General features: G+C 28.3%; 1 protein-coding gene across 3 annotated transcripts in view; it reads left to right on the top strand.

Annotated features, from left to right (window-relative positions):
• LOC129963102 (ataxin-1-like) overlaps positions 1–24,274 on the top strand; it is a 73,397-nt gene extending 49,123 nt beyond the window's left edge. Inside the window, exons 1-4 of one of the 3 annotated variants that reach the window (XM_056077166.1) lie at positions 14,408–14,736; positions 17,578–18,091; positions 20,102–21,091; positions 23,432–24,274. In XM_056077166.1, coding sequence (XP_055933141.1) covers positions 14,591–14,736; positions 17,578–18,091; positions 20,102–21,091; positions 23,432–23,893 — 2,112 coding nt within the window. In that variant the 5' untranslated portion in view covers positions 14,408–14,590 and the 3' untranslated portion in view covers positions 23,894–24,274. Of the gene's footprint in view, positions 1–14,407; positions 14,737–17,292; positions 18,092–20,101; positions 21,092–23,431 lie in introns of those variants that run through there. The other 2 variants (XM_056077167.1, XM_056077168.1) reach the window with 2 other exon arrangements.
• Positions 24,275–25,223: the final 949 nt, after the last annotated feature.

Genomic DNA, 25,223 nt, shown 5'->3' with positions numbered 1-25,223 from the left:
TAAAGTTTGTAAACAGAAATCGTTTGCCATTAAGAGATTTCAAACGCGGTTTGTATCTGGAAAGAAAGCTTGTTGATCGGTCTTTTTCTTTCTTCTTTTATCTTCTTTTAGCTTTCAATTTGTAGGTTCAAGATATAATTTAAGAATGATTTCATATAAAGTTGGATCACACGATCCAAATTTATATGAATTTATGAATCCATGAATTGATGAATAAATTTATATGATTGATTGTTTAATGAGTAAATTAAACGAGAGAAAATCTTTATTGATAATTAAAGTCAATGAATATATAGTCAATGAATGATCCAATAGACATTCCGATATATTATCTTTACATGTTTTCGAAGGATGTGATTTTCAAAAGTACTTCACATAAGTAATTAAAAGATAAAAATCTTTCTTTAAAATTCTAGAATGAAACTGAACATTTTATTAATATTGCACTGATCTCCTAAACATCACGTTCCAGCAAGAAATATATTTTTATTGCTCTTGTACATAAACATCATAATTTAAGTTTTTATTCTTTTCGTATTCATCGTATACCTTTTTACTGTTGTGTATTAAAAATAACAAAGTTTGCTATTACTTTAGAACTCAAAACTAGTTGAACGCTTTATTTCAAACGCTTATGTTCTGCTCATTATTATGTAAGCGAATTATATTTATATAAAGCCATTTTTCTATTTGGCATGATAATGCGTGTAATATTTGAATTGGAATTGGAATTTAATGTTTGAATTGAATTTCGTAATAAGAACAATGTATCATTCTGACCTTGGCTCTTAATAATTTCTTATCATCGTAACATGTGGAATCCTACATTTTACCAACATATTAGCATTTCATTTTCAAAAAAAAAAACTCTATTATGTTAAGATTACGAAACTGAGATTGGCAACTTTTTATTCATAATTAAATTAAATTTTAATCACGTGCAAAAAAATGGAAAACAGGCAGCTGTAAATTTCCAACTAGGCAGCTGTCTAAGGTCCTTGCAGAAAGGGAGCTGTATGCAAGTTGATTAAAAGAAGTTACTAACTTGTTGTCAAATAAATAAATTTTCAAAAAAATAGAAATTTTTAGAATTTTAGAAATATTAAAATAATATTAACATTTTATCAACTATAATTGGTCAGGTTCCCATCTTTTCATTTAGTTATTACAGTATTTATAAACATAGACCTCTGTTTAAAATAATTGTATACAAATGTAGATACCTCGCAATTAGGAATCATTATAAATAAATGATATAGTTTTGCGTTCGTAAATAAATAATTATAATACCCAATACCTAAGGTCGTAAAATGCTTAATTTAAAGCAGATAGAATAGTAATTCTTTTTCAAATGATCTCTTTTTGTAGTGTAAATTTTAAGATTTGATTTTTTTTTTTTTTTTTTTTTTTTTTTTTTTTACGTTGAATATATGCTTTACAAATGTGATAAGTCTGGTTAGAATGCGTTCTAGTTTTATTTCAGATTTTATTTTATATCGAAGGTTTTATTATAAACTGTATAGTTTAGTTTATTTGTTTTGAAGTTTCGAAGATATAACAGAGTTTATTCTCACCTTATCCAGTTCGCTTTCTTTTGTCAGTATTTATTCAAGAATGCTTAAAATTTATCTTCAGGAAATAATAATAATGATGTGTATTATTTTTTTTATTGAAAAGAGAATGAATCGCGCTGTATTAAGTCATAGTTAACTTTGATTTTTTTTTTAATTGGAGAAATAAGAAAGTTTTCTTTATTTATTTTGGAGAAAATGTTTTATTTTCCAATATTTCTTGTGAAAAAAAAACAACATTTAGACTGACATGCATTTGCATTTAAATGTTTGTTAAATAAAATTTTAAGCATATTAACTTAAGCTATTATGAAGGGAGAGATGGAAAATAATTTCTCTTACAAGATAGCTTTAGTTTCTGTTTTGACTTCTAAGTGATTTCGATTGTTCTTTTTATCCTTTAGCATGTCCATTAATATAACAAGTGTTAAAATTTCCTTTCACAAAACAAATAGTTTCACTACCTTTTCTTACGATTTATTTAAAAAATATATGTCGGAAAAGTCTGTTTTCTATCAAAGAAAAGAATTAGCCTTTGTTAATTCGATAGCACAACAAATTGTATTAACTCATACATACAAATCGGTTCACTGGCTTTTTCACAAAATTGTTTTTTAAAAAATTTTAAAAAAAAACAGAATTTTTAATAAGAAATTTGATTTAATTCCTTAAGATTTTCATTTGTCCCAAAGCACGAAGAACTGCTCTTAAGAGCCAACTTGCTGCGAGTGCTACAGTCAAAACAGACGATGGCCTTGAGTATTCTGAGGCCGTTTCTTCAGTTCAAAGTAATTTCTGTTCTAACAACAATGTTCTGTTCTGCGTCAGAAAATAAAGCATTCTTTTGTTCCTGACGTCTCATCCCCGTGCAGGATTTCCTTCTTCATAGGTAGAATTTCAAGACTCGGTTCTTTGTTCCGGCTATTTTTTTTTTTTTTTTTTTTTTTTTTTTTTTTCATTTGACAGTTAGTATACTAATAGCAGCTGTATTCAGAACAGCTCCGAATACCGGGAATGCTCTAAAGATCTTATTCAGATAGATGGTAAGTGCGAAAACAGTAAGTTGTAAATTGAGTAAAATATTTACTGTTTTTCTTATTGTATATAGTTTTAATAATATTTTTCTTCTCATTCGGAAGCCGTTAGAAGCGGTCCATTTGAATGAATATATATGACTCTGAAAGCAATTTTCTAGTTAAAAAGGGAATCTCATTCTTTATATTGATATATTTTTCATACCAAATCTATGAATGTAGGCATCTTTTTCTACACCTTATTTAATTCATTTTTCCTTAATTCATAAGTTCATGTGCCGATGAAATACTCAGAGCGTTTTTCACGAAATATTACAACCTGAATATATCATTTCGTTGTCAACTTTTAATACATATTTGTCATGTCATCGACAGGATTGGATTATTTTAGTTGGAATAATCCATGTTAGTATATCTACCAGTAAAGTTTGGGTCACAGAAGGAGATTGATTTTAGTAAGTATCATACCCAACAAATTCATTAATTTTCAAAGAATCATAACAAAAAACATTCCTTTGATAGCAGAAATTTCTTTTATAAGAGAATTATTTTAATTTCCAAATAAGTTGAACTTATTTGAATAGATATCCGTTAATCCAATTATAAAATAATGCTATTGTCTACTCAATTGCCCTATAATAGATCAACTAATAAAAATTGTTTATTTCTGCGTTTTCCACTTGTATTTTAGTTTCGAATTTTATTCAAATAAAGAAATCTAGATCAGGGACACTTGAACGCAATTATCAAGAAATGCTTATTATTAGTATTACTTAATTAATGAATTGCCCTGTCTCTTAGGTAATCTCTTACTTGAAAATCCGATGTTATTAATTTTTCCCTAGTGGTTACTCAATCTCAATCAATCTGCTTCTTTCTAAACATATCAGATTAGTTAAACGACGACGACGATGATAATATAAGATTAAGTTTTAATTTATAATTAATGCAAAACTTAAATTTATACATTTATTTTAACAGATCTAATTGTTCTAAGATTTTTCTTTATAGAACTAATAGCATAACCTTGTCGAGTTAATCATATATGAGCAACTATAAAAATTGCTAACTATTGATTATAAATGTGATTACTTAAACCCTAGAATTAGGCTGAGATAAACTCCACTGAGAATATAACTGCTTTCTGTTTGGCAATAACTGCTTTTACAACAAAACACAAGGCCATTTGAAACAAAGTCTTCTGCCAGAATAAAGTAAATAGATTTGATGGACACTTCAAAAAATACTAAGAGGGGGGGGGAACAAAAAAAAGTAAACAATCCTAGTCAAAATCAGGAAAGCGTGAAACCGCAACCGCAAAAAACTAAGTGCCAGATGGTATGAATAATCCTCACGCGTGATGATTCGATTGCTAGAGATGAGGCAATAATCACGGGCTGGACCTCTCATTCCTTTCCGGAACGGGGGTGATTCATTCCTCGCCGACTTACTTAGCACACGACACAGCTTATTAGTCATTGTTTTGTTCTGCTAAAAAAATTCCACGAAATTCCTGCACGGATACGAATGCCCAGAAAATTTCGCTTTTCATTCTTTCGACTTGACTGTTTTCTCGAAACATTCGTACCTACTGTTTTCCAGCATTCTTTGGCGAATAAGTGCTTGGATAAGTGTAAGATTTCTTTTCGGGTTTTCCCTGCCAGAGACAACAGAAAATATTCTTAAAAGAATCTGAGAAATTGTTCCGTTTTCAGACTGCTTCATAGATAGGTTGTGGGCAAAAAAAATGAGCTGTTGGATTACAGTAATTCAAGGGAAAAAATAATAATAAAAAATTAAATGTACTTTATATTGCTGAATTTTTTATTAAATTTACAGTAAAGCAAATTCACTTCGTTCAAAATGGATTGTATTGTTAATGAAAAAGGCAAGAACCATTTTTCGCTCTCTTCCTCTGATAACTCAAACATAGGTAGTTCCTGCTTGTATCAAAAATTATGGGAAAGTGCGGAGTTTAATTAAATTAATCATTGATAAATAAGAAAGAAATAAGGAGATTCATAATAGGGAGGCAAAAATGGGCAAGTTATTGCCACAATTTTATTTTCAGCATATTTGAATAATAAATATGGAAATAATAATAAATATGGAAATAATAATAATAAATATGGAAAGCAAAACCCAAAGCAATTAAAAAAAATTGATATATCAAAATTTTAAAATAACATTTAGATAAAATTAACGTCTGAGAAAAGCAATATTTTTTGTGTGTTTGAAAAAACGGGGAAGAATTTTCAAAAGTTGACTGTTCAATCTGAGAAAATTTCTTAGGCTCTGTATGAAAAAAATCCTATAAATTTTGCTACAGATTCAATCCCGACATCTTTGAAATTCTTTGTGATTGGATTTGTTAAAAGAAGTTGGCAATTTCTTATGAATTTTTAAATAAATAAATTTTGTGAAGAAAACGTTACAGAGTTTTTACAAGTACGATTCATCTCAACCCAATGGAAAAAAGAGAAAATTAGTAATATACAAAAAGTGAAATATTGAATAAATTGAAATTAGTACATGTATTACTAACGGAAAATGAAAATGCTCATGTCATGTAGCATCTCATTCCGCTTTGTCTTATGCTGAATTGATACCTTACGTTTTTTTAGCTTGCGCTATTATAACGCTCAATAGATTCTAAAATTAAATTGACGTTCGCATTTGACTTAGATCATATGAATGTAAATTGACTTCTTTGGACAGAATACTAAAACTCCTCCTAGAAATTAACACTGAGTAGAAGGGGGAAAAAAAGGCCGAAAGATGTAAAAATAGTTTACAAGATTTTCTATATGAAAATCTTCACATGTATTTTGACAGAGAGCAATTGACCTGGTCCACATGCTAATTTATTTCTCAATCAAGAAATTTTACAAATAGGTCTAAAGTTTTTAATACATACTATATTTTCCCCAAAATAAGACCCAATCTTATATAAATTATTGCATTAAAGAATACATTAGGCCTTTTCAGGAACTATATTATTTTTCATGCACGTTTTATATTTATTCATATAAAATAATAAGTTATTTACTTTACATTAATTGCCAAAATTTATATTTATTCAAATAAAGTCATCTGCCGGAACATCGTCAAAAATTTTCATACTCTGAACTATTATTAATATCTTGTTGCTCCATTTTTCTACGCAACCATTACCCTCAATCTCTCTCGTCTAACAATACCTCTCATTTAAGGAATACTTGTCGTTGTAGCTTGCTCTTGCATGTTACCTGTATTTACAAAATGCAGGTAACGTGTGTACTTTCGTAGCATGTAGAGGGAATATAGATCGATGAGGCACCCTGGTTTGCCATCGTTTAAATCTGGTTAACCTGGTTAATAATCATTTAAACCTGTTTAACCAGGTTAACAATCGTTTAAGATATATGATCCATAAACATTGCGTTTCATCCATTGCAATCATGTTTGAAAATAGATACTTAAAATAAATTTCATTAGGGTTTCTTTTGTTGGCAAGGCTTGTATTACAAGCATTCCGAAAAAAAAATTATGCTAAGTGGTTAAACAATTATTTTTTAATTAGGAAGACTTCTTGAAATTCCTTCTTAAATTCGAAGATAAAAAATTAATTTCAATTAATACATTTCTTATGTATATTTATACAGGATTAATTTCTAAATTATTTGATTAATTTCTAAACCAAATGTGCCAAATTAGTCAAATGAACTGTCCTATAGAGCACTACGAGCAAGCACACACACATTCATCCAGAGCTGGCCTTCTCTATGAAGGGGGCTAGGTGCAAGAAACCATTTGGGGCCCTAAATTTTTTTGCTAAGTAAAGAAAAAAATACAAATACCAACACACATTACTATTCCATGTTTATTTAATGCGTGATTTTGTTTCTTCTATTAATTATTTCAGGAAAATTACAATTTTTTTGCAATTTCTTTTTCGATGCTTAATATATCAAATGCATTTAAGCGTTATGCAAACATCCTTGACCGAAGACAAATCATTATTAATTTTAATTTGCTGCACGAGCGCTCAGCATTTATTATATTAACTGCCAATGTAAAGAAAAGTTTTAACACGGTTGATACATTTGGAAATAAATCATTATAATTATTAATTAATATATATTGCAATATGTGTTGAATGTTATTTACATCACTTTCATTCAAAATTAAATCCCGTAGCAAAACAATGATTTGGATTAAGTTTTCACCTACATAGTTATTATAAAACGTTACATAGTTTTTGGAACAATTTTCTAATTCATGTTTTTCTAAATTTTTTATATCAGTGATTAATTTGAAATACTTTTACATCTATATTCTATCTGCAAAATAACAGTATCAGTTACAGAGTTAAAAATAACATCTAAATTCCTCAACCAAGTTTCCTATAATTTCATCTTCTGCTGTTTTGAAATATAATTTTCTTCTTTTTTTTCGAATTCGTTTTTCATGAAAATGTTCTGAAAGATTCAAATTACGTGCTATCACTTTTACTTCGGCTAAAAGTGGATTCAATTTTGTTCTTAAATTTGTTCTTAAACTTTGGATTTCAATTTTAATTTTATTGACTAAATTAAAAGCCCAGTCGAGAACAATTGTTTTTACTTGAAATAGTTTATGGATAGTGCTAATTTTTGATAGTATTGTAAACCATACTATTGAACATAAAATAAATGTCATTTCTTGAATTGATTCCAACAGACTTTTAGCTTCGGATACCTCTGTATTATTGTTATTTGCATCAATAAATTCTTCTAGGGCATTACAAGTTTGTTCAAACTGTGTATACACTGCTTTAACTGTATCTATTTTGGCATCCCAATGAGTGTCGCATAATGGTTTAAGAGTAATGTTTAAATGTTTTTGTAGAATTTTCCATTTTTTTGTCGATGCAGAAAATAAGCAATATAAGCGTTTGTTATGATACTTTGTGTGGAATGTTCTTCTCCAATTGAAGATTGAATTGTAATTTCTGAATTCGAAGCAATTTCATTGCCAGAATTACTTTGTAGCAAGAAAACAGATGTACTCGAGACTTTTTGAAATTTAGCTTTTTTTTTCTGTTAATTTTCTTTTTTGAAACCGAGTCTTGACACACAGAGACACTTCCTTGGCATGGACATGATTAAATCTAACAATATTAAGCATTTTATAGTATGAATTATCAAAGTAATATATGCAATTTACCTAGTGGATGAGATAAATAACCGTATTTTATGTTTGCAATATGTTACACACTTGCACTAAATTATAATATATCTATAAACCTCGTATATTTCAAAACCCATCTATTGTTCCAGTTAAATTTCAAACTTCTTTCTTTCCATCCCACTATTACCGTTCAGAACATTATTTTAGCTCTTGATCATGTTGGGGGCCCCCTCAGTCGTGGGGCACCGGTGCATAGCATCCGCCGCACCCCCCTCCCCAGATGCCGGCCCTGCATTCATCTATATAACAAGTCGTCTTTAGCGACCGTCTGGCTCGCCGGGATATATGTTATATTTCAATTCAGTTAAATTGTTTAGATATAAAGTCATATCCCTGATTCCGCCACATTGCTTGATATTAACGGACATGCTGTTTTAATTATCTTACTTAAGTGTTATTCATCGCAAACATGAACCTTTCTAATGGAGACAGTGCCATAACATCATAGCGGTATTAAAATCGTAAAAAAATCATCTGTCATCTAAAAAAAATGTTCATTTGTCTTCTAAATTTCACGATATTTTGAATTTACTTGTAAATACACAGCTATTAAACAGAAACCTCCTTATTTAACTTTCAACAATAGAAGAAAATCACACAATTAAATATTTGATGAAGCAATGAAAACGGTTTGAATTTCTGAATAATAATGTGATCTATTGTTGAAAATTAGGGAAAAATTATTTTTTTAATTGTTAAAATATAAGAAAAATTCGCACGTTTAATAAAGTATTATCATTAAAAAGGCAATTTTCTCTGTGTTGTCATTAGTCCTTTATAATGTTTTCTTTGCAAATGCTTTACGGCGGCAATTTTCGTCACACGCTAATCGTTCCAACACCATTTGTGGTTTTTCAATACGCTGATCAATTTGCGCAAGGAAAAAGTGGGTGTTGCCATTCGAAAATTTCAAAATTCTTTCACTATAACCGTAACCGTGAGTTCTGCATTGTTTAGAATCATCACAATCTCGAGCGCATACCTTCAAACAACCATGTCTGAAATTTTGGTTCGATTGGTTGAGAGGATAGGCCGCTAAGATTTCATATATAGGGGAAGTTTTTTTTTTTTTTTACCACCCTGTATATATAGTTTCTTAAAAAAATAAACTAGGGAAAGACCAAAGATCAAACCAAGTTTAACTGTGTTTTAGAAAATAACAAGCCAGTGCATTAGAAATTCTTTATTTTAAAAAAATGTTTCCCTAGGGGTTTTTTTAGGGGGAGGGGGTAGAAATGTATTCAAATTTCACAAAGGTCCAGTTGAAATTAATTATCTTATGAATTTTGAACAAAGAATCTTATTAATAATTTCCGGATTATTGAATTCTTAATTGAGTTACGGAACTTAGGAACAATTTTGAGAAGTATTTTAAAGAAGGCAAATTTTGATGAGGATCGTATAGATTAATGAATGATTCTTGGTGCTCATCTAAATAACCTTTGAGATATGGAAGTCACGCAGTTTTTTTTGTTGTTCTAGGTTTTCTCTTAACAACATTAAAACATCAGATTTCAATTTAAATAAAGCGTAACACGTGAATGCACTATGGAATGTCTTAAAGATTTAAGAAACAAATGGGATTTTTTTTTCGGTAGTTTTATTTCTATTGCCAAGAATCTATTCAGACAATACCTAAGATAACAATATTTTACTGACAGATAAATTTAGTGGAACTACTGTATTTGGGAAAACCTGAATTATTAGTGATTTCTGCTTTGACAACATAGAGAGCAAATTGAAAATTAATAGAATGCAATATCGTTCAGAAGTTTAAAAAGGTAACAGATGTATTTAGCTAACTAATTTTGAAGCCTGACGGCTTTTAATTTACTTTTTTCAATCTTTGAAATTAAAAAATTTTCTGAGAAATTTGCTTTTCTCAAAATCATAAACATAAATTTCTCATTTTAATCTCAATATGCTCATATTGTTCCTTTAAAAAAATTCATCAAATGTGAAACTAAACTTTTGCATAAATAACAATGATTTAACTCAAAAATGCAGCTGAATAGAAAGGAAATAGAAACACAATAATTTGATGATTCAAACGCAATTTTTACGCAATAAAGTAGAAGCGAAAGTGGCACCATTTAATTGAATGGTGAATCAAAATTGATACATGATAATAAAATGCGTATTTCAGCAATTTGAAAGATAAAATTAAAAGTGCCTGCATTTATACGATATAAGTTTTATTTACAGCTTACGAAGTTTTATATGAAATGACATAAAGCATGAAAATGGGTTTTTTACAACTTAATGTAAATAAAATGTGTTGATGTTGATAATGGATTGTGAAATAAGGAAAATTTTTGCATATAAAATTAATTTTCGTTATCACCAAAATTTCCACATCGAGTGAATTATTTTCCCTAAGCATTTGGAATAAAAAGGGAAAATTATTAGCCTAGTTGCCAAATAAATTTGCAAAAGATTTTATGAATTATGAAATTGTATAACTGCATTGCATATTTACATTGAGTTATTAAAATAATTATTTATATTTTAAAACATAATTAATTAATTATGTATAATACGTTGAAATATTAATTATTCATTTAAATGCTTATATTATATTTCTAAAAGTGAATACTGCAAAATAATAAATTTTAATGTTTCATTTGTTTGAATATAATTATTTCTTTCTAAATTATCATAAGAATTTTGAAAGAAATTATAAAATAATCATTATGAGCTTTTTTTAGGAGTTTTATAATTTTGTCGTTTTCCCCCCCTTAATATATGTATTTAAGAAACATTAAAAAAAAGAACAGTTTTTTTTCACAAAGTGACTATAAAAAAAAATTAAATTAAAATAAATCATTACTTTGTTACTTAACGTTAAAAATTTGTAGTAGGTATGGAACTATTATTGTCCAATTTTTAAAAGAGCAGCTTCATAATATGCATTATTAGTGCTCCAAGCTGCCTAAATCCGCCAGATTGATTCATAACTTTGAAACTATTTGATCGTCCAATTTCGAATAATTATTCCTATGCTGCCATTTATCAAACTGTAAAAGTATAAGAATATATATATTTTTTTTCACTGAAACTCTTGTTATGAAATGTATATACTAAGCGTAAAATATAATTTATCGTTTGCCCTTTTATAAATAAAATATTATCTTCCCTCATTATAACATTCGAAATCATTCCTATTCTAGCTCATAATTTAGGCAATAAAAAAAAACGTTTAAACGTTTTCTATACATGTATCTATATCTTTATGCGAAATTCTTGGTAAGTTTCAAGGTAATTATACATTTAAAAAAATGTGTTTCCTCTTCTCATGAAATCTATTTCTGTTTTTCTGATTCATAAAAATCCGTTATGCGAATGTTCAAAATCTGCGTGATGTGCTTTTAAAGGTAAAGTTTTGAAGGTCAGTCATGAGGAATTTTGAATATAAAATATTCGTCCTTGCCAAGGACGAGATTAGTAATTCGTCGTACCAGCTCGCGATATTCGCACGCTTCTCCCAAAGACAAATAAATCTGTTCTCGTGGCTTTTTTTTTTTTTTTTTTTTTTTTACCTGCTCAAAATAGTTTACAAAAAAATTAAAATTGTTCGTAACATATACTATATCTCTGATTTGTAATTAATATTTGATATTTGTTCCTTTTGCGTCTGAAACTTTGTGGTAATAATTTTCATTATGGAAAACGATAAAAAAAAAGTGAAGTAAATCCGAAAATAAATTTTTGAAAGGTTTGATCAAAATGCTATAAAAAAATTCAACGATTATTTTTTGTCCCTTTTTTTATAGCGGTACATTTAAAGTAAATTATTATTGAAAATGTGTTTACAGATATTATATAACTTATTTGAAATAAAATAAATAAATACTAGCATTTAGAGATAACCAAAAAAATTATTTTTCGTTTAATAGCTTTACTACAAATTCAGATTCAAATTCAAAATAGAAATTTGATTTCAACATAAAACGAAGGGAAAAATTGCCATTCGGACCTTACAGTTAATTGTTGAATCTTATGTTTTCAAAAGAAATGTTATAATTTTTTTTTTAAATTCCACGTGTCTAAATGCTTTTGAAAGTGTCTGAGCAAACTCAAAATATGAATAATAAAGTATTGGCTTAAAAAGGGAAGGGGGGAAAAATGAAACAGGAAATTAAACAGCACCTTAAGGAATTTGGTTCTAAAGATAAACCAGAAAATTTGTAGTATAGTGAAGAGTTAAAAAATTATGAAAGTTTTCGTAGGATATTGGGATTTATAGCTACAATGGCTGTTATCCCCTATTTCCAGATGAAGTTTCAGTCATTTAACAGTTACAAAGCAGTTGCGATGATGCGATTTAGTTCATATTCGAAAGTTTTCGTATTTTAAACAAAATTAGATTGGCATTTGGTTTATTTGATGCCAGATAAATAAATGAAATTTAATAAGTAATTATAAAATCATTGAAATTAAAATATTGTTTTATCAAACTAAATTTGATAAAAAAATATTATAATTTTTCTTAAAATAATTAAAAAATTCTTTAAATTGAAAATATGATATTTAAAAAATAACAATTTATTTCAAATATAAATTTAAAATGAGAATGCATGCTTTGTTTCTCGCAGCTAAGTATTTTAATTTTATGTAAATTGTTTTTGTTCTTTTTGATTCTATAATTGAATATTTTATTACCCTATTTCAAATGGCAATTAGAAATATATCTATTTAATTATTCTGGCTCTATAATATATATATATATATATATATATATATATATATATATAATGCTGCATAAAATAAACGCATTTTAGTCGCATATTATAAACACTTCTTGAAAAAGATTTTGAGAATAAAAAAATTTTGGGGTCATTTGAAAACGCTTTAATAGTATGTAATAAGTAACTAAATGTCATGATTATAGAAAGCATTATACCTTTTATATTTTTCAACATGTATTTATTTTCTTCCTCTCAGAAAATAATCATTATTCATATCTTTACGAAAAATGAAATTTATTCGAAATCAGCTCGTAAATAGTAATCATAAAAAATCTCTCTATCCGCCTTATTGGAAACACTTTGAATCCAAATGATCAGAGAGCTAAAAAACATGATCACTGAGAATTATGCAGATCAGTTCCCCATCATGCATGGAACTTTTCAAAGTACGTCTTGGCATCAGCGATAAGACCATTATTCAGCCAAACCATCTTTATTCCATCGCCAAAAGGAATAGCTTATTTGTACGACAGCTTTTAATCTTCGTTCTCGAGGTACTCATACAAGGAAATGATCTAAACCATAAATAAATTAAGCGACTAAAAAATTTTCAAAAATTCAAAATCTGAAAGTTTAAAAAAAAAAAAGCTTATTTTGAATTAAAATTTTGTAAGAACAAAACTTTTACATAACTCAAAAGAGGAATGCAAAAAGATTACCCTTAACATGTTAGAAAAAAAAAATGAAACGATAATTATTGATTACCGGCCAAAAAATTAGAACAACTAGAAACAGATCTGCTAGCTAAATTCAACTGAAATAATCGGAGTATTATTAGAAGCTAGCTAGAACATTTTAACATAATTTTCCCCCCTCAAATAATATTAATCTGAAATGATTATTTTATTTCCCTCTTATTACATTAATATTCGCAGGGTTTAGAGAAATTAAAAATTAGAGAAATATATAAGAATTCTATATATGTAGCACGCAGCGTAGTTATTAATAAAAAAATTATTAAAGCATTCGTCCCCCTCCCCTTTTTTCTTAAAATCTTGCCTGAAAATTTAAAAGCTGTTGTCTCTTTTTCTGTCCAGTTTTAGTCAGTATCAGAATTATTTCGCTCTGGCATTCTGATGCAGGGAAACATTGTAACTGGCAAAAGGTCTAAAAAAAAACTTCTTTTAAAAATTTTTTTCCCCTTGCACTTGAAAGGTTGAATTATTTTATATAGGAACCTTTTGGTTACCGAAATAGCTTATTGTTTTAATAATATATCTGGTTTAAAGATTATTCGTTCAGTAAAAATTAGTTCTCATTATCAAGATATAGAAAAAAGGACCGTTGGTGTAATTTGCCAAAAATCATTTGTAATTTCGTATTAATAAGGATATAATTTAATATCCTATCCTTAAAAGATTTATACTAATAATCATAATATTGGATTTTATTCCTCTTTCTATGTTTTCAATTAATAACAACAGAAATATGCATCACTTAAAAGACGTTTTCAAAGTTATTTTGTTGCAATATTAATACATATTTATTCTAAATTTTTAAAATAGTCAATTGCTTTATTTAACTTGCTTCTCTGAAGAAAATTAAATGAAACAAGTAATTTATTCCTACTTTTGAAAATTTTCTGTCTAATGAAACTTCAGAAATGAACATGAGTGCCGTTACGCTTTCTTAGGAGATAACGAAACTTACAAAAAAATGGGATATATTGTTAATGTTTGTTATTGATGTAGTTAATAACAGATGGCACTACGATGCGCTTGTCTTGGCATTTGTAATTTGAAATATTTTGAGATAGTGATACAGTGTAGTGGGCAAGGAATTTTTGTTTTGTTGTTTTATTTTTATATCCCAGTCGAAAGCGAAGGAAAAAATGTTGCAGCAACCGGGTTATTGGATTATGGTTGTAGCGGCGGGGAAAGCACGCTTTTCTTTTTCCCCGGATCTCTGGCGTAGATGAAGTAGTACTACAATGGGACATTTGCCAAGGAACGAGAAGACCCGTCTGCAACAACGCCCGAAGGCTACTATTTTAAAAGCGTTTTAACCGCTGCTGACTTGTGCGTGCATGACCTGGGAGATGTTGCTATGCGCTACTCATGACAATCTCTCAATTAGCTTTAGCAGAATCTGTCATATTTTTATTGCATTCTCTACAGGGCTTAACAGATTTTTGTCTAAAGCTTTGTGCAGTGTAACCGATGCCTGGAATCGGTAATATACATTATTTTTTATTGTTATCTCAATGTTGTGGTGTACGCAAATTTGTGCATTCTTTCGTCCCAAAACAAGCTTCCCCGTTTATCTCCCCCCACGTGTGCATTTTTAATTCTTGCTTAGTTTCACTTTTTAAACTGTTGGACATGCTCTTAAAAGCCATTAAATTTGCATCATTAATCACAGTGCAAATCTCTAATAAATATATTTGAGAAGTTATTTTATAGATTATTGCTTTTGTTTGTTTACTTGTATGCATTTTAATTGTCTGTTGAAAATATAGCATTTCAGTAGTGACAGTATATGAAATATTTTCTTTTAAAATTAATTAATTTTTACTCTCTGAACTGAAGATTATGCATAATTGCTAAAATCCATTTACTATCTTAATATTTAATTTATCATTTCTTAATTTGTTTAATGCATTACTTTCGTTTGTTTGTCAATTTGCATGTAAGCATTGCAAGTATTTTGCTAATTCTAATTCATTGCAACAATTTACAAAATAATTAAAACATGGTTTTTTTTTCATATATATTATGCATTAATAATTTGTACTCTTTCGCACATTTTGCATCAACTTTTGCACTGAATAATGATTTGCTTTGTTATTTTTTTTAATTATAGAAACATTTTTATCTGCAGACATTATTTGCAAATTAATGTTTCCTTGATGCACAGTTTTTTTGATTTTTCAATGCATTGTTAGTTAAAATTTGAGTTGCCAAAATTAATTGAATTTACTGAATAAATTTCATGGTCTCAAAAATAGGCATGTATTAAGCATTATTTATATAGTTTACGAAATTGTCTTTATATCATTTATCACTTGTATTGTTTACTAAATGTTTTAACTTATAATGGGTTAAAAAATTAATGTCCAGAAGGATTTTCATTGCAGTGACTTTGTGTCTTTATTGTCACATATTAAATGAATTGGGTGTTGATGTCTCTTCACAGTTTTTTATTGTATTCATATAGGACTTTTTTTATCATTAACTATAAAAACAAAAATTCTCCCCCCCCCCCTTTTTTTTTTGCAATGATAAGTTAGAGAATTGCATCATGCTGTTTTAGAAACATTCATTTCATAATTTTCTTTTACATAATTATATATATATAACTCAGTTGATGTTTTCCTTACTTATTAATTCATTTTATCATTTAAAATGTTTGATATCAATATACATCTTGCTTTATTTTTCTTAAACACATTAAGAGAAATGTCTGTTATTCTATTCATTGCTTTTAAAATTTTAAGCCAGCAAAAAGAAAATCCTACTAGTATAGCTTATGACTTTAGAACTTTCCATGTGAAGCAAAATAGTAAATATTCAAGAACTTTTCCAAATATTTTTCGTGTTTCTGCATCTGGTCTTAATTGGACTTAAATTAGCTTTATATCTAGACTCTTTCATTATGTATAGCTATTTATTTACATTATTTTAATGCCTGTTTCTGCTTTTGTCTATGTTGATGCATTCAGTAGTGGATAAAAACATTTATTTTCCCAGTTGCCAAATAAATAAGTTGGTTAAAAAGTACAAGTTCTAGGAATTATTAAATATTAGGATAATATTAATATGTTATCAAATATAATAATTTGTCAGTTTTTTATATATTCCCTATTTATTTAGCCGAAAATCCACTTTAATTTTATTGCACACAGATGTGAATACTGGATTGCAGAGAAATCTAATAGATAAATAAAAATAAATGCATATTCAGAAAGTTAATGTATATAAGATAAAGTATTAACTTGTTGAAATATGAAATTATGTTGACTATCTTTTTAAAAGAGGGACCTCAGAATGTGAACTGTATAGGATTGTAAAATACATATATCTGCCACTAATCCATTGCATTTGCTTAGTTATGGTTTGAATCATTCATATTGTAACTTTTGGTACAATGATATAACAATTTTATTTTTAATTAGATTAGCTTCTTTTTTTATATATGTTTTAAATCAGTACTGTTTTTGGTGTCTTATTTTATAAAACAAAATTTTTCTCATAAGTTTGCTTTTCAAATGTTAAATTCTGAAAACATATATAACAAGATGCTTTTACTTTTAATGAATTTATTGTAGAAAATTTATTTTCCACTTACTTGTATTTCTGTAATAAAACTTCTGTATGAACTTTTTGTCATCATAGGGTTTATTTAGATATCTACCAATTATAGTCACCATTTGTATAATGAATTCTTTTTCTCATGAATTTTCTTTGCAATTTATTTAAAATGAAATTACATCTTTAATGCATTGTTTGCAAATAATATAATTAAAGATATGTTATAATAAATGAAAACTTTATTAGGAATTATGCAATAAAGTGGTTGATACATTCATTTAAAATTAATATTCTTAATATTGAAAGTATGAATTATTTTATCAGTCTCATTTATATTTCCTGATATATATAATATGAAATAAATTTTAATTCCTTTAAAGCTGCTTAGGTTCTTGAAATTTAATATTTTAAGATCTATTAATATTTAAAATTCTTAAATGTTATGAATTCTAATGTATAATTATTCTTATAATTCTAGTTCTCCACCACAGAAGAATTTTATTAAAGAAACAGACCAAGTCCACCAAAAATTAATTGCAAATCTATTTGCATCTACTGAAATGCTATTCAATCTTATTTCATTTCTCACAAACTGAATTCAAAGTCTTCAACTGCCAAGTCTTTTTCATAGGTTTTTTTAGTCTATTTTTTTTTTACTAGTTTATTTAAAATTTGAATTAATTACTATGCAACCTGTTGGAAGAAGAAGAATTATTATATCAAAATTTTAAACATTGATTTTCGTTATTCACTTCCAATGCAGCTCATTGGACGTGCCCATGAATGGTACAGAAAATTACGTCATGACTGGCAGCTCTAACCATCGTGCTGAACAACTCAACTGGCTCTCAGAAATTGCTTCTGCTGTGACAAAAGGAGCAGTGAATCGACATGTCTCATCTCAAAACCCAAATGTAGTGAATAACACAGCTTCTTCTAATCCTCACAATGTTGGAAATAATTCTTTTCCATTATTTCTGTCCAATTCTGGAACTATTGTTTCACCATCTGCTGTTCTCACCAGAAACATAGATGTCAATAGTGTTAGAATGTTTGTGCCACCACAGTATCAAGCTGAACGCCCTCGCCATGTGCAGCCTGTTTCACTTCCTATTGGAGGAACAAATGCAACACTGTACTACAGTCAAGCTCCTAGAAATACACCATATTCAAATTTTTTCCAGGCTACCTATTCTTCTCCTATGACTTTTTCAGCAGCTGTGCCTGTTGCTACAACTACTACTGTACCTGTAGAAGCTCAACGGTCTTATCTGCAGGTAGTATATTAACTTAATTTAAAGCACTATTTTACTGTATTTTTAATTTCCTGAATTACACGACAAAATTTTTCCGAAATATTTTTCTGACTATAACCACATGTATACAATGTTTAGAAAATTTTTTAATATATTTGTAATTACTGAAACAATATATGATGTTCTATCTGAAACACTTTTATAGATACAAATTTAGTTTGTAAGCCTGAGACTATTAGGTTACTAATACAGCTTTATTTGCTTACTTATGAGGTGCTTGACTTGAAAATATTTAATTCATGTTACCAAATTTTCATTACAATATTGATCTTCGATTTAACTTCCCTTGTGGAATAAATATGGACCATATGTCTTTTTGAATTTTCTGGCTAGATTTAATTGGATTTAATAAATTATTCTAAGATTTTAAAGTTAGTTTTAGCTTATTATCCATGTGCATCTTTTTAAATCAATTAGGTTTTTTTTTTTTTTTCGTAAATTGAAATAGCTGAAAATATGCTTTAATATAAGTGTAGTAGCTTTAATATAAGCATAATTTTAGAGTGCTTTGTGATGTTTTTTTCTTTCCCCTTCTGAATTAAAAAAGTTTAAAAGTGAAGTAAATTTGCTTTTGTTTAGATCCTGTAGCTTCATGGGGCTTTCAGCATTTTTACTGCTCATAAGTACATTTTTATAAAATATTAAAAGCAATCAAGTTTATTTTTATTCATTCCATTTGCAAGTTACATAAGTATAATTAAATATATACAGTTAATGTGTTGAATTGCAACTTCCCATATATTTATTCTGTACATACTAGTATGTTAAAATTCAGGAACAACTACATTAAAATACATTTTGTTTAACATTAAAATATGTATTTGTACTGATAAAAAAATTTTTGATGGAATCTTAAACTCTTTCTTTTATGCGGAATGGGCAAAACTTTCTGCTGTTACAAGAATTCATAGGTGGATATAACTACAAATATGGACTAAATTTAAATTTGAAAAAGGGATTTCAGTTTATATTGTAAAATATAAACTGAAAGAAGAATTAATCTTTTGAACATTGTCTCACTATATGTTCAAATTATGTCTTGAATGCATGCATAAATTCAGTTTTTTTTAAAATTTGAAACTATTTTTCATTTTGTATAAATGATTGATTTTTTAAAATCATCTAATTAAAAAAATTATTATTATTATTTTTATCTATAGAGCATGAATTGTGTGGCATGAATATGCACTTTCTGGCTTATGAAATAAACATATATACTTTTAATTTTGACTTTAAATATTCCTGATAAGATGAAAACTAAGCTTCATTTATAGCAAACACTAAAATTCCTTATTTTTTACTCTCTTTATCTCAATAAACTATCTTAATCATTAGCAGTATACTTTTGGGCTTATAACCTTTCCTTGTTGATGACTGCAATGTCTTTTTTCTGGATTTTATCCATTTTATCTTAACTTAAAGCATTCCTTATTGTGAATTATTTTAGTTTTTAGCAATTGGATTGCCTTTATAAATCTCACAAGGCAATATTTTTTTTTAATCATTTTGAACAAAATCTCTTCTTACACTTCATCTTTACTTGTAAGAATCTTGCATATTTATTTTGTTGAATCTTCAAAAATTCATTCTTTTTTGGAAAAATTAAATAATATTTTATATTGTACAAATGAATTTTAAAGCTAATAGTATAAAATGCATAAGCAATTTCTAGTGATTTATTATTTTTACTATGCATTAGATCTGTTAGCTTTAACTTTTAATTAATATTCATTTTATATATCATATATTTCAAAATTTGTAAAATACTAAAATTATTTTAACATTTCGACTTATTAGTGCCCAAGAACTCGTAAAATTGTTCTTAAAATTGAAAAAACAATAAAAAAGTCTATTTTTCAATGATAGATTTCTCTTTGTATAGTTATAGAAAAATGAGTCCTTGCAAATTGCATTAAACATATTTTATCTGTTTATATACAAATTAAGCTTTGAATTTTTACATATTTTTAGGTAGACAATTATCCATCACCGTCTCTTGTTGGTGTGCAGGCAATTGGTTCAACACATTCACAACTTCCTTGCTCTCCTGGATATTTACAACAACCACCTTTGGCCTCAAGTCCTTCCAATCTCAGCAATTCCACTTCTGTCTCTCACAGTAGACTTTTTCAGCAAGGTCGAAGCATTCTTCTCAGTAGATCTCCTGAAGGAATGGTTGTCCATTCACCTCAAGAAAGAGATTCTGGTCATGTGAGAATCCAACTCTCTCCTGTCTTAACACAGATGACCGATGATACTTCCCAAAGAAAATCTTTTGCATCAAATGATTCTATGCTAGGATCATCAAGTTGTAGTCCAGTGATAGACACAGCTCACAATAATGCTGTGCATGACTTCACACTTTTAAAGGAAACCAGTCAACAAAGAACATCCCCTTCCCATATGGGATATAGAATGCCTACTGGGAAAGAAGGGAGCCTTAAGCACAGGATATTGAGGCCTCCAAGCATTAATATTGTTGACCCACCTCCATCAATTATTTCTGATGCTCCTTTGTCTGCACCACCAATTCGCACCCACCGTGAACCATCTCCTAAACAAGCAAGATCTATTCCTTCTTCTGGATATCGTTCTTTCTCAAGTTCTGCATCATCTTTGACAGAAACTTCCAACAGAATTGCATCCAGTGGTGCAAGTCCTAGCAGCACATTTCCTAACCATTGTTCCTCTGTGTCCTCGGGATCTCCATCCCCTGCCCCTCCAGCTTCTCCAACAGCTGCTCAACTAAAATACCCCCAGTCTTTCATGAAAGGTGCCATCATACAGTTAGCAAATAATCAGTTGAAGCAAGTTGAGAATATGACAACAGAAGACTTCATTGAGTGTGGAATGTTAAGTCCTACTCTGAGGATTGATACCAGTACTGTAACAAGTATCGAGAAAATGCCGTCTACTGGAGCTGCTAAATTGGGTTTCCAAGTTGGTCAGGATAATATTCAGGTATTTTTTAAATTTATTTCTTATAAATCCTTTTTTAATTGCTTATCTATTCCGTGAGTAAATGTGAATGACGCATGTTAAATCTATGAAAACTCTTGCATCCTTGCAAAGTTAAAATTGTTTAATGGTATTATCATAGGAGTCGTAAATCCTGAATTAATAAACATAGCTTATTAATTTTATAATTAAATTTCTTCCTTTGGTTGCTAATTTTAAACCATGAAATTCATTCCAATGCCTTTTATATTAGTTTTTTTTTTATTTATTTATTATATTTTTGTTTATTGTAGAAGACTTGGCAAAAAATAAGCTCCTGAAAATATATGTTGGTTGTTTCAATTTTTTCCTGCTAAGAAAAATGCACATAAATTAAATTAAATTCTTCGTTGTTCTTCGTACTTGATCTCAGAATTTAGTTAAAAATATAACGGTCACAGAATAAAAGAGTTGTTTAAACAAACTTTTTTCCCTAAAGAAGAATAAACCAATAACTTGCAAGTAAAAAATTATTGTTTATTGCCTAAAATTGCATGTATAGGCCCTTTACTGTATAAATTCAAAAAAAGAAAAAAAATATTTTCAAAGTTTTTGTGTTGTGCTTTGTCTTTTTCTGGTCATTTTGTGGATTATCCACAGAATTTGCTTATCAATGGTTTTACTGCACCAATTCCATAAATAATCAGGAGATTACTATCTTATGTTGTTGAATACTTGTTCTATTAGTAATAAACGTGTATTTGATTAATGTTTACAAAAGTTATAATTATTACTTTTGATACATCTATATTTTCAAAACGGCACCCAAATGCATGATGCCTTTAGCAGTCAACCTGTTTCACAAGGAATATTTGTTGTTTTTAATATATACTTCTTATGTATAACTGTGATGTCTGCAATTCTCATAAGAAGTATAATATATCACATAATTGTGACATATGTTGGAGCATTTTATTTTACTTGCACTCAAATAGCCCTTGTTTTGATCTGTTTATTATGAAAATGAACTTTCCTTATGGAATTTTATTCCAAGACATATTTCTTTTAAATACCAATACTCTATTCATCTATTGACTAACATTCTCAGTATTGTAGCTTCATTTTCTTATTTCTCATATAAATTACAAAAATATTAAATGGAACCCTTCTCTAGCTTTCAAGACTTGAAGAAAATTACATGATTAAATATTTGGAACAATAGTAATGGTTTGAATTTCAGCACAATATTAAAATCTATTGTTAAAAATTTAAAAAATTGCTAAAATACAGTAAAAAAAAAAATGTTTGCCAATTAAATTAGAATAATTAAATAATTAATTTTTAGGTCTTTAAACTTATGTTAAAATTAGTTTTCTAAAGTTATCTTAGAAAAATGCCAAAAACTCTTCTTTTTTTATTGATTAAAATTAATTTTATTTTGATTCCTCTAAAGTGCATGTTTCCAACCCCTGAAGTATGTCAGTGCTAAATTTGAGTATATATATACCTAGGTCAAATGGCCAGTCCTGTAGAGCAACTAGCACACAATTATACTAACACATATTCTCCTTATTATTAGTAGAGGTTATAATTTCCATTTAGTCTACAATTCTAGCCAGTATCAAGTTTTGTGAAAATTGCTGTTACGCTAACAGATTTCCCTCCCCGATCATGAAGGTTTAATTAAATTTTTACTTTAGGTTCAGATAAAACAGATTTAATATCCAATTCCTCAAAATATGTGATATATATGCTGGCCTAAAGCATATCAAATAAATAAGAATCAAAGTGCTGCCACTGCTTTAATATAGAAAAATTAAATTTTTTATTTCAAATGGAGCTCAAACATTCACTTAGTTAAAAATAATAAAATCTATTCTCAAGTAATATCTAATATGATTTTAAACCAATATTCTATGTTTCATTGCGAGTTGATTTTTGAAATCAGAAACATTGATTCATCTGCAATGAAATTGTTTGATAGTATAAATTAATGAGTTTCTTTCTTTTTTCCCATCACTAAATATATTTACTGAAGTTTTGAAATAAGTACTTTGCTTCTTATGATAATAAAAGTTGTTGTTTTTTATCAATAAATTATCTATGCACTTTTTAAACATTAATTAAGGAATTAATTTGCATATACTGGATCAAAATAATTCATAGGCAAAGGAAAAAGTAAGTAGTATTAACTGTAGATTATACTACAGTTTTACTCTAGATTATTTTCAAGGTTCATTAATTTTAAGATATTATAATTTTGAGGATATGAGTATTTTTCACTGTGTGTTTTAATTGTGCCTCTATTTAATTATTTGGATAAATGCTATTTTATATTCTCAATACATTTCATTCTTTTAACAGATTACTGTAGAAGCCCCATTAGAGCACCCATTCTTTGTTTACAAGCAAGGCTGGTCCTCTTGTTCTCCAGAGCGTTCAGCTCAGCGTTATGGTCTGACATGCCATAAATTAAAAGTTGGTGATACTTGTATTTCACTTACAGATAAACCTCGAACTTCTGTGAATAACGATGGAGATAAGAAAACAACCAATTTAAGTGTGCCAACTACAAACTCTGCAACAGGTGATAAAAATCAAAATGTCTTGACCTCTAAGACAGTTGAAACTAATGAAGCCAAAGAAGTGTCCCAAGCATTAACCCTTCCTACAACTGTTGATGTGTCTGGAAAACAGTCTGATCAAACAGTTGAGAAATTGTTAAGAGCTAAAAGTGAGACACCATTCCTTGGACGAAAGCGGAAACGACGGTGGTCTGCTCCAGACAATCTGCCCCAAGAAAAGGAAGAAAATACAAATTGTTGAATTCGAAAGCACTTGTTGGATATTGCAACTAAAAGTTTAATTATTTGTTTTTAACAGCTTAAAATTGATTAGGGTGTGCTTTTTGAATCCTTGCTTTCCTATATATACATATATATATTATGTAAATATGTTCATAGAAAATCTTTATTCTCATATGTATTCATGCTTCATATCATTAACTCTTTATCATAACTAACTTCTTACCAAAAGTGTTTTGTGTTGTATGTGAAATCTAATTTTAAGTTGCATTAAATATCTGCTTTAATAAAAAGTGCGATGAATAATTCATGAATATGCATAAGCAAAATCTGCTTATTTCATTTGTGAAATATAATTGTAAAAATCAAAGTATAGAAATTTTTAATTGTGATGTTTCAGAATGCAGAGAAAATCTATTTTTCAATTAAATTAGTGATACTTTAAATAAAACTTCATTATATTCTTTAGTAGGTAATACATGTTGTAGATAATTTTAAATCTTTTTTTTTAAATCGGATATTTAAATCTCTAAATTTTTTATCACTTTCACTGAAATGCATCTAGCACCTATTCTATAGATCATTATCAAGTAAGATATATAAATGATATTATATATATTTTTAACATAACATTAATTATTTTATGTCTAAAAATTCTTTTATCCGTACATAGAAGTTGCTGAGTTCTTCCAAATTGCATTGAATTCAAAACTGATCTCAATGATTATATATATATATATATATATAATCAAATTAGTTTAAGCAATATTTTTAAGTTTTCTGCCATCTACCTTAAACACATTAGAATAGATACTCATATAATAGGTTTGTTTATCATACTTAGCATACTCCATGCTTAATTTTGGAAATTATGATTCTGTGAAATGTCTGATAAAACTGTTATCAAATTGATAATGAGTTTTGATATTTATCCATTTATTTCATCATAGAACCAGGGGTGTTTGTGCTCCGGGGAAACCCCGGAATTCCGGGGATTTTGAACTTCGATACCCGGAAATTCCGGGGATCGTCGTTCAAAAGGAAGTAGGAATAATAATGAATTATTTATTTTGATCTGGGTAATTTTGTTTGCTTTGAAAGCAGAAAACGCAAGGTCAGTGTGTGTGGTGAAAACTTTTCCTTTCTTTCTCCAAAGGCAGTGATAATGCGTGAAAAGGGGGAAGAAACTTCTTTTTTGTTCTTTCCTTATTGCGAGTTATGACTCATTCCCCCGGTTCTCGGACATTCTCTTCTGGATTCTTTTCGGCAAGTAGGCGCGGCAGAAAAAAAAGGGAGAGACTTCGTTCGACCAGATGTGCGATCACGTGACCTGGGTTCAAAGGTCTTAATTT

This window comes from Argiope bruennichi, chromosome 3, assembly GCF_947563725.1.
Source record: "Argiope bruennichi chromosome 3, qqArgBrue1.1, whole genome shotgun sequence".
NCBI lineage: Eukaryota > Metazoa > Arthropoda > Arachnida > Araneae > Araneidae > Argiope > Argiope bruennichi.
This window is presented reverse-complemented; position numbering and strand designations above follow the sequence as displayed.